The sequence below is a fragment of the Oratosquilla oratoria genome, chromosome 10 (assembly GCF_046742065.1).
Source record: "Oratosquilla oratoria isolate Oo_2021 chromosome 10, ASM4674206v1, whole genome shotgun sequence".
Taxonomy (NCBI): domain Eukaryota; kingdom Metazoa; phylum Arthropoda; class Malacostraca; order Stomatopoda; family Squillidae; genus Oratosquilla; species Oratosquilla oratoria.
This window is the reverse complement of record NC_134786.1, coordinates 49,710,734-49,727,726: the sequence shown is the minus strand read 5'-3', so window position 1 is coordinate 49,727,726 and position 16,993 is coordinate 49,710,734. Positions and strand designations below refer to the sequence as shown.

At 40.9% G+C, this 16,993-nt stretch overlaps 2 protein-coding genes across 3 annotated transcripts in view; one reads left to right on the top strand and one right to left on the bottom strand.

The window, feature by feature from the left end:
• The window catches only part of Bap55 (Brahma associated protein 55kD), a 36,637-nt gene extending 21,093 nt beyond the window's left edge, over positions 1 to 15,544 (top strand). For both annotated transcript variants that reach the window (XM_076191756.1, XM_076191755.1), the window contains exons 2-8: positions 1,304 to 1,477; positions 2,412 to 2,548; positions 2,957 to 3,013; positions 3,495 to 3,674; positions 3,956 to 4,075; positions 13,414 to 13,563; positions 14,502 to 15,544. In XM_076191756.1, coding sequence (XP_076047871.1) covers positions 1,304 to 1,477; positions 2,412 to 2,548; positions 2,957 to 3,013; positions 3,495 to 3,674; positions 3,956 to 4,075; positions 13,414 to 13,563; positions 14,502 to 14,903 — 1,220 coding nt within the window. In that variant the 3' untranslated portion in view covers positions 14,904 to 15,544. The remainder of the gene's footprint in view (positions 1 to 1,303; positions 1,478 to 2,411; positions 2,549 to 2,956; positions 3,014 to 3,494; positions 3,675 to 3,955; positions 4,076 to 13,413; positions 13,564 to 14,501) is intronic.
• A 666-nt stretch (positions 15,545 to 16,210) lies between these two features.
• On the bottom strand, positions 16,211 to 16,960 carry LOC143028898 (uncharacterized). The gene has a single exon (XM_076191251.1). The coding sequence runs from the start codon at positions 16,958 to 16,960 to the stop codon at positions 16,211 to 16,213; it is 750 nt and encodes a 249-aa protein (XP_076047366.1).
• Positions 16,961 to 16,993: the final 33 nt, after the last annotated feature.

Genomic DNA, 16,993 nt, shown 5'->3' with positions numbered 1-16,993 from the left:
CAAAAATAAAGAATTGCAATAGTCAACATGAGACATAATAGAGAATGCACAAGTCCAATAAGAGCATCTTTATTTAGATACTTCCTCACAGTGTAAAGATTACTTTTATGGTAATTACAAGTTTTAACTAGATTATTTTTGTGATTGAAATTCAGGCTGGAATCAGATGTTATCCCCAGGTTTTTTACTGATGCACTGGGATACAATCCTAGGGCTCCAAGATCCAGGACACTGAACTCGGTCTCAATGTCAACTCTAAGACCACCTTTGACAAGAAGAATGTCTTGCTCTCATTTAGCTTGATTTTTCTCATAAGCATCCAGACTTCTATCATGTAGAAGGGCTACTATTTTTTCCTTAATGTCAGCTACATCATTGATCTCAATGTATATCTGTGTGTCATCTGCATAGAAGTGATACTGCACACTGAGCATCTAACAGGTCTGCCAAACTACTTGTGTATAAAATTAAAAGTAACTGACCAAGGATAGACCCCTGGGGTACACCAAATTGCAAGGGTTTTGGTTCTGATAGAGACTGCCCAATGACAACACGCTGAAAGCGATCTGTTAGGTATGATTGCATAAGCAAATATGATTCACCTCGAATTCCAAAGGAATAGAGGTCACTAAATAGATCATGTTCTGTTGTATCAAAAGCAGCAGATAAATCTAACAAGACCGATAAAGATGTTCTACCACAGCATGTGGCTGCAACAAGGTCATTGTGGATCCTAAATAGGGCAGTTTCTGTAGAGTGCAGTTTATATGCAGATTGGTATTTAGTTAAAATTCCAGCTTCCTCCATAAAAATATATAGTTGGTCAAATATTATACATCAACAATTTTAGATAGGAAAGTGAGGTTTGAAATTGGAAAAAAAAAATTGTCCTCGTTCAAAAATCTTTTAGGCATAAAAAAAATCCATCTATATACCAACGGCTTCTTCACTCTTATAAGAGAGGTAGCCAAGTCAAAGACACACACCTACTCCCACCCATTCCATTCCACTCCCATCCACCAGCCTTGTTTTCCTCTCGCCATAGCTCCTCATGGATGAAGGATCATTCCTGTCTCCTGCCCACTGCCCAGGTATAAAAAGAAATATATATAAAAGGAAATAAGAAAAAATGTATTGCAAAACTGCAGTGTGAAATTGAAAACTCGCCCAGTAATGTGGTTACTAAAATAGAAATAAACATAATCCAGCCTACATTTAGTGAGATAGGTAGTGATAACAATTTACTTGTATCCTTGAGCTTCATTATTGTTTCATTGTATTCTTACAATCATGATTTTTGCAGATGAGGTTGGGGCACTAGTATTTGACCCCGGGTGTGCATCGATTCGTCTTGGCTATGCAGGAGAAGATTCACCAAAGTTTGATGTACCTTCTTGTGTAGGAGTCCTTACAAATCCAGAAACCAATGAAAAGAAGCATTTTATTGACACGGTTTCCCTGGGAGTGCCTCGGAAAGGTAAGATGAAGATAATGGAATGTGGAGTGATTATTTTTTAGAAATTGTTGTAGTAGAGTATAAGGTATTACACCGTAGAGCAAGTTAGCAGTTTTTTTTTTTTTTTTTTTTTAAGGAATGTCCCCTGTGGGGCTACAGGTAGCAGGATTCCTAGTCCTAATCCCCGTCCTGTTTTTTGTCGCCTTTTACAAAGTGGGAATACTTGGTGGCAGCATTCTTTTCCCCCACCACAGTGTAGGCGAAAAAAGGAAATGAATATTCAGAGAAATGGTAGAGGACAGTAACAAGGGGTTGGGGGACAGCATAACAGAGGAACAGTCATAGTATGATAAAAGTGTAATAATTTCTCTATGAACAGAGTCTTCCCCTATCACAGACAAAATGATGTGTGGCTCTGGTCAATAGGGGTGCCCCATATAGACCCTAAAGTATCAACTGCATGCTACTTTGCCACAATAACATGCAGCCAATACCTCAGATGGGATATATATAGGCAAAAATAAAAAATCAATTTTGGCTCCAATTCTGGTGGGGGGAGTATATAGGAATACCTCACTATACAATCGAGTGCTATAAAGTAGGTAAAACAAATGTTGAGTGTATGTGAAAGACCCAGGCATAAATTGAGGAGGGGGTTGACAGGGTCCGTGAACACAATCCCCTAGTTACATGTAAAACCCACCTTGATATACAAATTTTCGCATTGCAACCAGTCAGCTGGGAACACAACTCGGTTGTATAGGGAGTTATTCCTATATACAACATTCGCCCAGTGACGTACAGGTTAAGGCACTTTATTTGAGACACTTCTTTTTTCTGCCTCATTCCAGTTAGTCTCCAGTTCATACAGTGCCTTGCACACACTCGGTCCCAATTTTCCCTGCATTCATCCCCACATATTTGTTTCTCATAACACTTCCCATTCCCCAAACAGGTTGTGAGGTACAGAATTTCATGAAGGACTGCATGATTGAGGACTGGGATGTGTTTGATAAAGTATTGGAGTACAGCTACAGCAAATGCATTAAGAGTGAATCACAGTATCACCCTGTTCTGTTTTCAGAAACATCAGTAAGTGGTTTTAGTATCTAAAATTTTATCAAAAGATATTGGGAGATGCAGTGAACAAAGTTGTATGTTGCAGTTATTTTGAAAAATACTCAAATTTATAAATATGTGATTGTCTTGAAAAATCTTGTGTATGAAGCTTTCTTATATATATATACATATACATATATACAATTTACAGTGCATTTTGTTCCATTCATAAGCTTAAGAAACTTATTCATTACCCAATTTGCTAAAGATTTTATTGTATTTTCCCTTCCATGTCTACATTTACTTGAAGATATTACACTCAACATGTTGAGAGAAATATGTTTGTGGCAATAGTGCAGCAAATAAAACAGTTTTTAGATTTTTTTAAGTGGGAGTGTGCTTCATTTATTTAATGTAATGTAATTGTATTTTTTTCAACAGTGGAACACAAGAGGACGACGAGAAAGATTGTGTGAGCTCATGTTTGAAAAATATCAGGTGAGATATAAAACATTGGATTATCCCTTTGCCAAAAGAAGCCGGCAGGTAGTGTAGATGAAAGAATACTGTGATGGTTTAGACTCATGGAAAGAATGTATGAAGAAAGACTAGAAAAATAGAGAGAGGGAGTGAACTTGTGGGGAAGATCAAGAATGAGGTGGATGAATGGGGTGAAGGGGGATTCAAGTAAAAGGGGAATGTCTGTTCAGTAGACATTTTTCACCATCCATTCTTGTAGTATGCATCATGTTCTCAAACATTTCATCTCAAAAAACATTTGGTCTCTTCCTTTCTGTTTCCCTAATATTTCAAGTCTTCGTTCCTTCATCCCTAAGGTGGCAAAATAGGAGGGTTGAGTGATTGTGTTTTTATTTGATGCTGATGTAGGTGTGTGCTTGGATTTGGCCAAACCTCCCATTATGGGAGAAGGCCTAAAGTATATATATGTAATCTTTATGTACTCACCTTGGTTTTACAGGTTCCAGCTTTCTTTTTGGTAAAATCAGCTGTTCTGTCAGCCTTTGCTAATGGAAGGTCCACTGGGCTTGTTTTGGACTCAGGAGCAACTCACACTTCAGCAGTACCTGTGCATGATGGCTATGTGCTTCAGCATGCAATTGTGAAATCGCCTCTTGGTGGTGATTTCCTTGTTAACCAGGTATGTTTTGTGTAACTTATTTTATGAACATTTGGTAATGGATTACAGCAATTGTTGTATGGACACGACCAATAAAGGGGTAAATGTTAATATGATTTGGTAATCATTTTGTATGATGAAGATAGTATCATCTTTTGGGCAATTCATTAAATTATATCAGATTTTTAGTTTTTTTATCTTCATTTTATATTAGATTTTGTTGCTCAGTTGGGTATGGGCAATATAGATATTGGTCACATTAGTGTATCAGGTCTAAACCAATTTTGTCATGCTCCCCCTAGGCTCACAACTACTTGAAGGAACACAAGATAGAGGTAATACCTCCATACATGATTGCAGATAAGCAAGTAGTCAAGGAAGGTGATAAGCCTAAATGGGTAAAGAAGAACAATTTACCAGAGGTATGCATAATATTTTTGTTAGTTCTGATATTTAGAACCTATAACTTGGCTTTATGTAGATTCTTTCAGTATACCAAAAGTCTTCTTTCCCTCATCAGGGAGGTAGTCAGCTTAGACATGATTAATACACAAAAATTATATTTTTAAATGTACATGTTAAGGTGCTTGTAGTCATAAAGTGACACTGTTTATCTTTTATTGTAGGAGCTCCTATGACAGTCAACCACACCAACCTTAAAGAGATGTTATCCCCACCCTCCCCTGACACATTCCTTACTATGGTGTGTGTGTGCATTAGAGGGAGGTGTTGCATTGTGCATTGCAAAGATGAGCAAAGCTTTTGCTTGTAAAGCCTCATTTACATGGGGCAAGTTGAGAGGCAAGTCAAATGTGCAAATTACTTGAACTGAAGAGGAAAGTGAGTAAATGTTCATACAGACCAAGTCAGAGACAAGTGGCTTGTGTGAACGTGTACTTACTCGCTTTCCTTTCCAATTCAAGTAACTTGCTTACTTCACTTGCCTCAACTTACCCCATGTAAATGAGGGTTGAGGGATCTACCTACTAGGTTCAGCTATTTTGTTGCCTCTGGTCCTCAGGCCCTCCCACAGATCTCTCTGGGAAGAAATTTTGGACTTGTTGTTGTTGTTGTCGTTCCTTAGACTGTCTGTCCGAGCAGTCCCGTCTCCCCAAGGAATGCCATAGCCGAAACTGGGTTTTCCCACAAATCCTTTATAGAGCGTATGTTGTGCTGTTTGCGTGCATGATTGTGTATAATGCAGTCTTCCATTATGTGTTGTAAGATATGGGGTGAAGTGTTACATCCTGGGCAGCTGTTCACAATGCGGTCGGGTCATCCAGCCTCTTCTGGTAGCTTAGAAGTGCTGGGTGGTGACCGCACCGCAGTCTGGCCAAGTGGACTCTGTCCTTTCGTGGGAGAGAGGATTCAGAAGGGTGGATATCAGGGGGTCTGGCATGTAGCAGTGTGTTAATGGAGCGGTGAGTGATATGATTATGAATATGTTTCCGGAGGCTGGTATTTGGTGGTTGTGGAGGAAGAGAAGAGAGTATCTGTGCGTGATGAAGGTCTTTGGGTGTTGTTTTAATGTTTCTTGGTGTGTGTGGGTGTTCTGCTATGTAGTGTAGCGGGTGTAATGTGTTTGTGGTGGCTGCGGCAAGTGTTTGTGTGCCTCTCATGTCGAGGTGGTCCTTGACTTTGAGGACTTTTGTTTCATGGTGTAAATGGTCTGTAGGTGTTGTATTTGTGCAGCCTGTAATTGTTTTTAGGGCTTTGTTTTGTATGATTTGAAGGGTGTTGTGGTGTGTCTCACTGAGATTAGGAGCCCATGCAGGACTCGCATAATTCAACACTGAGCGTATGCATTGTTTGTATATTGTTATATTAGTTTCTTTGTTTTGTCCAAATGTTGTTCCAGTGATTGACTTAAGTGTGTTAAGTCTGGGTGTGCATTTGTTTTTTATGTTTGTGATGTGTTGTTTGAAAGACATGGATGTATCGTATGTTACACCAAGAATTTTCGGTGTGTTTGTGTGTGGTATTAGAGTGTTGTTGATGTAGAGATGAGGTATGTATTTGTGTTCTTTTGTCCAGTTGGTGAGAAGTGTTGCTGTAGATTTGGTTGGAGCTATTTTGAGTCTGTTTGTGATGAACCATGTGTTGAGTGTGTCAAGGTATGGCTGGATTATTTCTGCAGCTTTGTCTGTGTTACGATGTGTGCATGTGATTGTTATGTCGTCTGCGTAGGAAGAGATTTGTATTTCTGAGGTGTCTGGCGTGGGTAAGTCATGCATGTATAGATTAAATAGTGTTGGGGATAGAACTGAGCCCTGTAGTACTCCGTTCTTAATGTTTCTGATGTGTGATGATTGGCCATTATATGACACGTAAGCATTCCTACCTGCCAGATAATTGGCCAGCCATCTTTTGGTGTTATTGTGCATGTCTGTGTTATATATTTTATTTGTTAGGTTGTGGCGGGGGATAGCATCAAAAGCTTTACTAATGTCTAATGTTATAAGAAGTGTTCTTTGGTGGGGCCTATCTGAATTGATGCCATCTAAAATTCTTTGTGTGAGGTTTGTCAGAAGAGTGTTTGTGGAGTGTAGTGGCCTAAAACCGTGTTGTGAGTCAGCAAGGGGAATATGTGGTGTGACAAGTTTAAGTATTAGGCGTTCAATGACTTTAGAGGGGGTGCAGAGAAGTGTGATTGGACGGTGCGATGTTGGGATTGTTGGGTCTTTGTTCGGTTTTGGAATGGTGATTATTTTACCATGCTTCCAGATGTCGGGTATAGTGTTGTGTGAATAGCTGTAGTTTGCAATGTTTGTGAGTGCATGTATACCTTGTGGTCCAATGTGTTTTAGGTGGATGTTGCTTATGTTATCAGGGCCACAGGCAGATGAGTGCTTGAGACTATGTATTATGAGTTTTGTCTGACTGTCTATGAAGGGTATATAGTCTGAGTCTGTGGGAAAGTCTTTCTTACGTCGAATGGTGCGTCGGTCGTCAGGGTGAGAAGTGAGATAGCTTGTCTGTGCAAAATGACGTATGAGTGCGTTTGCTTGTTGTCTGTTTGAGGGTAGATTATCTGTTGTTGTGATTATTGCTGCGTGAGAGCGTGTAGTGTTACTGTTGGATAGTGTAATGCTGTTGAGTGTTTTGTACAATTTGCTGGTGTTTGTTTTGTGATCAAGTGTATTGATAAAGTTTTGCCAATTTTGTGTTTTTTGTTCATGTATTTTATTGGCAATCACAGTGTTTAGTGTTTGTATTTGGTCTGCTATGTTTTGAGGGATAGGTGTGGGGGTACCGTGTTTAAGTGTGTCACGTCGTCTGATGAGGCTTTGGATTTCTGGTGTGAAGTTGGGGTTGTGTGATTTTCTGTTGCCTCTAGGGATGTATCTCTTGTCTGCGTTTTGTATGATTGTATTAAAAGTGTGCACAGCATTGTTTATGTTTGTGATTGGTGTACTGTTAAGTGTTTCAAAATGTTGTTCTGTCTCTTCAGTAAAAGCTTCCCAGTTAGCTCTCTTGTAATTGGTGTAAGTGTGTCTGTGGCCGACTGGGGTGCATCTTGTTTTGGTGGTGATGATGATTGGAAGGTGGTCAGAGCCAAGGGCTCCGACCACTCTCCATGATGTTGTTGGGGTTAGGCAGGGGGAGCAAAAGGTGATATCAGGAGAGGAGGGAGTGTAGAGGGCTTGGTGTGGGATATGTGTATGATTATGTGTGTTGTTCATGATAAGTCAATGAGTCAAACTGAGTCTGTATATCAAGCCCTCTGTCTGTGTCAGGGTTGTCGACATACCAGGCAGACGACTTGGCGTTGAAGTCTCCACCCATGATCAGGTTGGGGATTGAGGCTAGTTGGCTAAAATGAGGCCTGAAGGTGTCTGGAACTGTGGGGGATGATTGGGGGGGAATGTACATGTTAACTATTGTCAGTGTTGATTTGTTGCCTGTGCGGATTCGAATGGATTGGATTTCTGTTGTGTTATCTGTGGTAGGGAGGAGAATTTTGGTTGTGGCACTTGTGTCCACAAAACAGATGGAGTGGTGGATCAGGGTGATGAGTCCACCGCCATAGCCGTCAGTCCGGTCTTGTCAGATGGTGGTGTAATTATGAAATTAGGGTGTTTTGTGTGAGTGTCTTAGTTTTGTTTCTTGTAAAATCACAATGTGTATGTTGTGTTGTTTAAGAAAGTGTTCAAGTTCATGTTTTCTCGTGTTAATACCGTCAATGTTGTGTTGTAATATGTTGATGTTGTGTGTTTTGTATGTGTTGTATGTTGCCGTTTGGGGTTGAGGTTGGGGTGGTAGTGGGGAAGGTGTAGGATCTGGGTCAGAGGGGGGGAAAGGAGAGATCGGGGACAAAGGAAGGGGAGTACTAATCGGGTGTAAGGGCAGAGGGAAATTGTGAGTGGGTGAGGGTGCTGTCTGTGGTTGGGGAGGTGGGAGTGGAGTTACTGGAGGGCAGGTAGAACATGTCCAAGTGTTTGTGTATTGGTTTGTGTCAGCAAGTGTTGTACAAGTGAGGTGGGCCCAGTTTTTGCACATATTGCACTGAACTGAGCCCTTTGTCTGTCTGCTCGAAGTAATGGGTTTAGAGCATGTTGGGCATGTGTATTTTGTGGTGGGCCCAGGATTGCTCTCTACATCTCCAGCTAAAAGTAGAAGAAGAGGAGTGATCGCCGGAAAATCACCCCTCGGTGCAGAAAAAACGTAATATTGCATGTTGGGAAAAAGGATTGTGGTACTCCCCAAGGTAGGCGTAGCTCCTCTTGGGGATCGGTGCCACCTGCGTAGAGCCGGTGGCCAGGGGTAGTTGCTGCCGTTTGGCCCCCAACTCATGGGGTTGGGGGGTGGTCCCACGACGTAGACGCTGCAGCTCCAGGACCTATTTTGGACTGTTGTTTGTGTTGTATTAGTGTGGGACTGTTTCTATATCATTGGTTCAAGGTGGAAGGGGGAGGGGAACAATAGCCAGTTGCTGGCTCTTCATGTATGAAAAATGCAAGAAATGCAGCTGAAGTTGAGAGAGAGAGATCTTGGACCTAGTCCAGAGACTGAATGTCAGACCTTCAGGGATGTATATTCTGTTGGGTGTGAAGGGATTGATTGTTGCTATGCTATCTATCTTGCATGACCAGCCACATGCAGGTGTCAGAGCTAGCAAGAAGACTGAAGTACAGGAAATAACTGTAACAAAGAAGGAAATCCAGATGGAATTGCAAATGGGATACTGAAAAATACTAAGAAGAGTTAACAGATGAAATATACAATATAATCAAATGCTCGCTCAAAGAAGGAAAGGTACCACAAGATTGGAAAAATGCAAACATTGTACCAATATTTATATAAAGGAGGAAACAAGTAAAATCTAACTAACTACAGACCGGTCTCCCTAACAAGTGCACTAGCAAAAAATATGTGAAAAAGTGATCAAAAGTAGATGGGTTAAACACCTGGAAGAAAAAACTATACGGAACCCAAATCAATTTGGATTTGGACCTTGAAGATCATGTATAACAAACCTGATCTGCTTCTATTCGAGACTAATAGATATAATACAAGAGAGGGATGGATGGGCAGACTGTGCCTATCTAGACCTACAAAAAGCATTTGATAAGGTACCACACAAGAAATTAATAAGAAAAATAGAATCAATAGGTGGCATTGGAGGTAAATTATTAGAATGGATGGAGGACTTCCTCACTGGGAGAAAAAATGAGGGTAGTAATTAGAGACAAATACTCGAAGTGGAAGAAATGATAAGTGGTGTCCCACAGGGGTCAGTGCTGGCTCCAATCATGTTTGCCATATATATAAATGACATGAATGAAGGAGTTGAGTGTTATATGAATTTCTTCGCAGATGACGCAAAAATACTAAAGTAAGAACAGAAGAGGACTGTGATTCATTACAATCAGACCTGGACAAAATCTGGAAATGGACTCAAAAGTGGGAAGTGAACTTCAATATCAAGAAGTGTAGCATAATGGAGTTTGGAAAAAGTAAAAATAGAATTTCAAAAAATTATAAAATTGATGAAATAAAAAAAAGTGTACTTGTAAAGGGACCTTGGAATAATAATCAGTTTAACTGGATAAACATATAAACAAAATAGTCAGAGAACCTACAACCTATTAAGGTCAATGAAAGTGGCATTTGACTATTTGGATGAAGAAATTATTAAAAATTATTAGTTACATTGATTAGACCAAAACTGGAATGTGCAGTGACACTATGGACACCCAGTACTAAAAAGAATATAAGGAAACTAGAAAGAATACAGAGAGCAATGACAAATTTGGCACCAGCTCTTTCCAAATTAACATACGAACAAAGATTATCCAAATTGGAACTACCAACACTGGAGCAGAGAAGAGAAAGAGGTGATCTACTGACTATAGAATCGTGAAAGGAATGGAAATCCTTGATAGGAATGATTCACTAACAAATGACAATGGAAAAACAAGAGGTCATAAAAAATATATATATATATAGAAGAGATCCGAAAAAAATAGCTTTCCACACAGTGCTGGATATCTGGAATAACTTAGATAAAGAAACAGTGTGTGCAAATACTATTCAAGATTTTAAGAAAAAACTTGACGCTGAAAGATACAAAGTCGGGTCACCACGAGCATAGCTCCCTTCCTGTATGATACAACTAGGTAAATACAGATTTTAGTACCTTGGTTGGCCTTGACCAGCCAGATTAAAGCATGTTGTGCCATGCCCACTCTGTGTAGAGATGGCAGAGGCATTAAATGAGTTTTAATGTGTATGTACTGGGAGTTTGCCTTGATTTGGCCACCTCCCTTGTAACGGGGAAGTGACCATTGACGTGTGTATATACTTTTATTTTTGAACAGTTTGGTGGATCTCACTTTTGTGAGTTTAACTGACCTTGTCTAGTCCACTCTAGGTTACCATTTATCCCTAATCTTCCATTCAGAAGTCATGTATAGCAATAAATATAAACAAGGTTTTTGGTATGGTCCCAATACACATCCTCTAAAAAATAAATAAGTAAAAATAAAGTAAATACATATACCAATGGCTATTTCCTCCTTATAAGGGAGGTAGCCAAAAAACAAAAGCATAAAATCCACTCCCACCCATTCCATCCCCATATACTCCACTCCCATTCACACCCCTCCCTCACATCTTGGCTCTTCCTGGATGACAGGTCATCCATACATCTCACCCACTGCCCTGGGTTAAAAGCAGTGCAGCAAGACACAGCACATCCACAGCAAGGCTGCTTCATTTAATCAGCAACACCCCCCCCCCCCTTTCCATTCCCTCTTGCAGAAAAAGAGAAGACTGGGAGAAATCCCTTTAGGATGTGTCAATATATCATTCACACATACTCCCTCACCCCTCATCCCCCACCCACTCCTGTGCATCACAGCATCATCCATACACAACAATTCTCCATTCACCCTTATCTTCTGTCTTCTTCTTTCCTCAACAGACATGCCCCTCTTTCCCGATGCCCCTTTTACCCCATCCATCCATCTCATCCTTGGTTGCCCCCTCATGTTCACTCCTTCTACCTCTGCTTTCCACACCTCTTTTACTAATCTTTCTTCACTCATTCTTTCCATGTGTCCAAACCATCCTAATTCTCTTTTATCAACCATATATCCCAGCTCCCTTTCCAACCCCACTCTCCTCCTCACCTTCTTTCTCACTCTATCCCCTCTATTAACCCCTACCATATATCACAGGCACCTCATCTCAAACACATACAAACTCCTCTCTTAGGTTCCATGTTTCTGCCCCATACAGTGCTGTCGACTCAGTTGCTCATTCATACAATCTACTCTTTAACATTCATTCCCAATTGTCTATTTCTCATACATTTTAATCCCCCAAGGCATTTACTTGCTTCTCTCTACCTCCACTCCCGTACCCACCACATTCACACCCAAATATCTTAGGCTATCCAGTTCCTCCAGTCTTTCTCCCTGAATACTCACTTCCAATTTACTGCCACATTCTCCCCTTGTACATCTCATCACCTTACATTTACCCACATTTATCTTCAACTTCCTTCTTTCACACACCTTCCCAAATAATGTCACTAACTTCTTTAATCCCTCCTCTGATTCTGCCACAAACAGTGTTGTCAGCGAACAACTGGATTATCTCCCACTTTTCTCCATTTTCTTTAACCATCTCCAATCCCAAGGCTAGTACCCTTGCGTTTACCTTAAGCAGTACCCCATCCATGTATAAATTGAACGGCCAAGGTGACATAACACCATCACTGGTGAAGTCCCATCTTTACTTCAAACCACTCACTCTCTCCATTTCTGATTATAACTCGTTCATACATCACATACATATACCAAAGGCTTTTTCCCCCTTACAAGGGAGGTAGCCAAAAAACAAAGGCATAAAAACCATTCCCACCCATTCTATCCCTAATACACTCCACTCCACTCCACCCTCTACCCTCCGTCTTATCTTGGCACCTCCTGGATGACGAGTCATCCATGCATCTTGTCCACTGCCCTGGGTCAGAGGCAGTGATTCAAGACACAGCACATCCACAGCAAGGCTGCTTCATTAAGTTGGTGACCCCCATCTCCATCCCCTCATGCAGAAAAGGAGATGGAGAGAAATCCCTTCGGGCTGCATCAAATGTTTCTCATACATACTACATCCCCCCATCCATTCCACCTCATGCATCACATCATCATCCATATGCAACCATTTTCCACTCGCCCTTGTCTTCTGTCCTCTCCTGTCCTTCCTCAACAGACATTCCCCTCTTCCCCAAAGCCCCTTTCACCCTATCCATCCATCTCATCCTAGGACGTCCCCTCATGTTCACTCCCTCCACATCTGCCTTCCATACCTCTTTTACTAGTCTTTCTTCACTCATTCTTTCCATGTGTCCAAACCATCCCAATACTCTTTCATCCATCCTATCTCCCAACTCCCATTTATTTTATTTTTTTATGTTTGTGATATGTTGTTTGAATGACAGGGATGTATTATATGTTACACCAAGAATTTTAGGTGTGTGTGTCCGTGCGCTATTAGTGTTATTGATATAGAGATGAGGTATGTATTTGTGTCCTTTTGTCCAGTTGGTTAGAAGTGTTGCTGTAGATTTGGCTGGGGCTGTTTTGAGTCTGTAATGAACATAACATAACATAACATAAGAATAAAGGAGACTGCAAGAGACCATAAGGCCTACATTAGGCAGCTCCGTATTCATCACCACCTGTCATCCTCATCCATAAAGTTGTCTAATCGTTTTTTAAAAAACTGATAGTTTCAGCGCTTACTACATGGTTACTAAGTTTATTCCATTCATCAACCACCCTATTAGTGAACCAATTTTTGCCTATTTCCTTCTTAAATCTAAATTTGTCCAGTTTATACCCATTACTGCAAGTCCTGCCCTGTTGTTTTATTATGATGACCTTGTTTGCATCACCCTTGTTATAACCTTTGATCCACTTGAACACTTCTATTAGATCACCCCGCACTCTGCGTCTTTCCAGAGAGTGTAAGTTAAGGTGCCTAAGCCTCTCTTCGTAAGGCAAATTTCTGAGTCCATGTATCATTTTGGTCATTCTTCTCTGTACTGATTCTAGTGAATTTATGTCCATTCTGTAGGACAGAGAACCATGTGTTGAGTGTATCAAGGTATGGCTGTATTATTTCTGCAGCTGTCTGTGTTACAGTGTGTACACATGATTATGTCATCTGTGTAGGTTCCCTTTGTTGGTTGTTTTGCCATGGTTATCTAAGATACTTAAAGATTGATTTATTTTGTGGTATTCAACAGATAGCAACATCATGGCACAACTACATGCAGAAAGAGGTAGTGAGAGACTTTCAACAGACAATGCTCCACTGCTCTGAGGCTCCATACGAGGAGGAGGCAGTAGCCAGTATTCCAACTGAGCCATATGAATTTCCCAATGGATATAACAATGTGAGTTACCAGAGTGAACATAACCTAAAGTATTAACTATTCAGTTTTCATTGATTTTGTGTGTGTGTTGAGGAGGATAGGAGGGAACTGAAGGAGGCAGTGAATAGTGGGATGAAGAAGTGAAGCAGTAGTGGAAGAAAAGAAGCAAGCATGTGAAGATTGGTTGCAAAGTAGAACTAGGGGAATATATGAGAGGTACAGAAGAGAGTATAAACAAAATGTAAGATGAGTGCTGTAAAAAGAAGAGCAGAGATAAAGTGGGGTAGATGTTGATGGAGAATTTAAAAATAATAAAAGATGTTTGGAAAGGAAGTGAAAAGAGTAAGGGAGGCTAAGTCAGGTAGAGGAAAGGTGGTTTAGATAGACGTATGCAAATGGAGGTGAAGGCAGTAACAGGAAGATGGGTCAAGTATTTCAGGGATTTGTTGAATGTGGAGGGAGTTAGGAAAGGTTTGATCATGGCACAGGAATTTACTAGGAAAATTACTGTTGTGGGTGTGAAAAATGATAGGGCTGTAGGAAAAGATGAGATACAAAGAGCATTGAAAGTGGTGAAAACTGGTGTGGCATCAAGGTGAGATGGGCATCAACTGAAGTGTGGGATGGATGAAGGGTGAGCGTACCCTGACCCAGCCATTCACTTTATAAGGGAGAAGGGGTCTTTTTGGTATGTGTACAAGTCTATGAAGTGCCGTACATGAACGCATGGGTGTAGACCAGTTTCAGCTATTAGGCCCCGATGTGAAGAGCTGTGCCTTACTGCATTGCTTCTGACAAGTCATGGGATGTGGGATACCATGACCCCCAAGGTGCTGAGGTGGAAGAAGTGGTTAGATGTGTTTTATATATTTTTAAAGTGTGTGTGTGTGTGTGCTTTGGCTCTGCCATCTACCTTATAAGATCATTTTTAATAATCTTTTGTTTTATCAAATCCACAGGAGTATGGAACTGAAAGGTTCCGTCTGACAGAAAGTTTGTTCGACCCAAGTTACATTAAAGGTTTTTCTTCGACAATGCTGGGAATGGGCCATGTTGTGTCTACCAGTATTGGGCTCTGTGACATTGATCTGCGGCCTAGTTTATATTCTGGTGTCATTGTGACTGGAGGCAACTCATTGATCAATGGATTTGTCGACCGACTGAATAGAGATCTCTCAAGTCGTACCCCACCCAACATGAGGTTCAAATTGATATTTGCCAATGGATCAAGTGAGAGGCGCTTTGGTTCTTGGATTGGTGGATCAATTCTGGCTTCCCTTGGCTCATTCCAGCAAATGTGGATTAGTAAACAAGAATATGAGGAAGCTGGTAAATCACAGGTAGACCGGAAATGTCCATAAACTGCACTGATCATGAAGTACCTATAAGTTTTTTATTTTATTATTTTCATGGATTTATAACAGTGTAAACCATTGTCATTTACCCAAACTGAACTGTGTGTGTGTGTGTGTGTGTGTGTGTGTGTGTGTGTGTGTGTGCGTGTGCGCGCATGCATGCATGTATGTATATGTGTGTGGGTGTGTGAGTGAGTGTGTATGTGTGTGCTCTCTCTCTCCATCTCTATATATATATATATATATATATATATATATATATATATATATATATATATATATATATATATATATATATATATATATGTGTGTGTGTGTGTGTGTGTCATTTTGATAAATGGAAATAAGTTCCACTGCAAAGGTTCAAGTCCCTGCGGTGGAGCTTATTTCCATATAATATATATATATATATATATATATATATATATATATATATATATATATATATATATATATATATATATATATATATATCACTCGCATTCTATCTGAGAGGGTATAAATGTGTATGCATGTGTATCTTTCACCTGATTATAATAACAAAATTCATGTTAAATGAGGCATTAGCATTGTTCTGACAATGCTGAGCTTTTGTTGGCCTTTGAGGAAAGTTCTCAATGTGCCAGGAATAAAAGTTAATTTTAGAACTGTGTTTTAAGTACCATTTACCTATGTATAATTCAAGTGGTGGAGGTTGAATTTTTAGGAGAAATTTTGGGGTACACCTATATATTTATATAATTATATAATCAGTAGCTCCTTAGAGTTGAAGTTTGTGTATGTTGGCCAGGAACAAATTTTAGCTTTTCCAGTTATTGTCAATAAAGAAGCAAAATGTAAGGTATGTACTAATATGGAGATATCTCCATTATTTAGAGCAAACAAACAGCCACATACAGTCATTGTGACAGTATTTGTTTAACATTATATACAGGGTGCGGCAAAATTATGGCAACCCATTCATTTGCATATAATTTTATTGAAACAAAGAAATTTCAAAGAACGACAACAAATAACATTAATATGGACCTTTGGCACTATCATATTCAAGCGGTTTCAAAGTGGCCTCCTTTGGCGGCGATACAAAGCCTCAAACGCTTCTTGAAATTTTCGGCGATGAGCCGCAGCTCCTCCGGCGTGATTCTGTCCCACTCCCGGCGCAACGATTGCTTCAGCGACTCCAAACTTTTGTGGGGCTTAGCACAGGCCCTGGCCTCCAAAATCGACCATACGCTGTAGTCCATCGGGTTTAGATCCGGAGAGTACGGCGGCCATTCCGCAGATGTGATGAAACCCGGAAAATGGGCTTTGCACTACTCCTGAGTCGTTTTCGCCCTGTGGGCCGGAGCGGAATCCTGCTGGAACGTCCATTCCGCATCGCCAAAGTGCTGCTGGGTCCACGGAAGTACCACGGCCTCGAGGATGTCGCGTCGGTACACGTCCTTGTCGATTTTGACCCCCTGTTCCACGAAAACCAGGGGTGTCTTGCCGCTCGCGCAAATTCCGCCCCATACCATGACGGACTGCGGATTTTGGCGGTGTTCGATGATGGCCGAGGTGCCGGGAGCCTCTGCGGACCAGCTCCTGTCCTTTTGGCGGTTGTATGCTTGTTCCACGGTGAACAGCTTCTCATCCGTGAAGACGATCCGCTCCCACTGCTGACCTGCGGCCCGGCGAATGAGCTGGCGACATCGTTGCAGCCGTACGCGCTTGTTTTCGTCCGTCAGGAGCTGAGCTTTTTGGATCTTGTAGGGCTTGAGTTCGAGCTTCTGTTTCGCCATTCGTCGCACTGATCGGTCGCTGATGCCAGTTTCACGGGCGATTTTCCTCATGGAGACCCTCGAATTTCGCTGGACTCGCTTCTTGATGATCTGCCTGTTCCTGGGAGTGTTGACGGTGCGTTTTCTTCCTCTTCCTGGACGGTCACCTTCATGACCAAGCTCCTTGAACCGCTTGACTGCTTTTGAAATGACATCTTTACGAACACCGAGCAAACGAACAATGTCACATTGACGTTTTCCTTGAAGATGCAGCTCCAAAATTGCGTTACGTTTGTTTGCCATTCTGAAAAAAATAGGAATTAAGCGTTACAAACT

What these genes read in the sequence shown, in the direction of transcription:
- LOC143028898 (XM_076191251.1), bottom strand. Translation starts at nt 16,960, where the DNA reads ATGGCAAACAAACGTAACGCAATTTTGGAGCTGCATCTTCAAGGAAAA.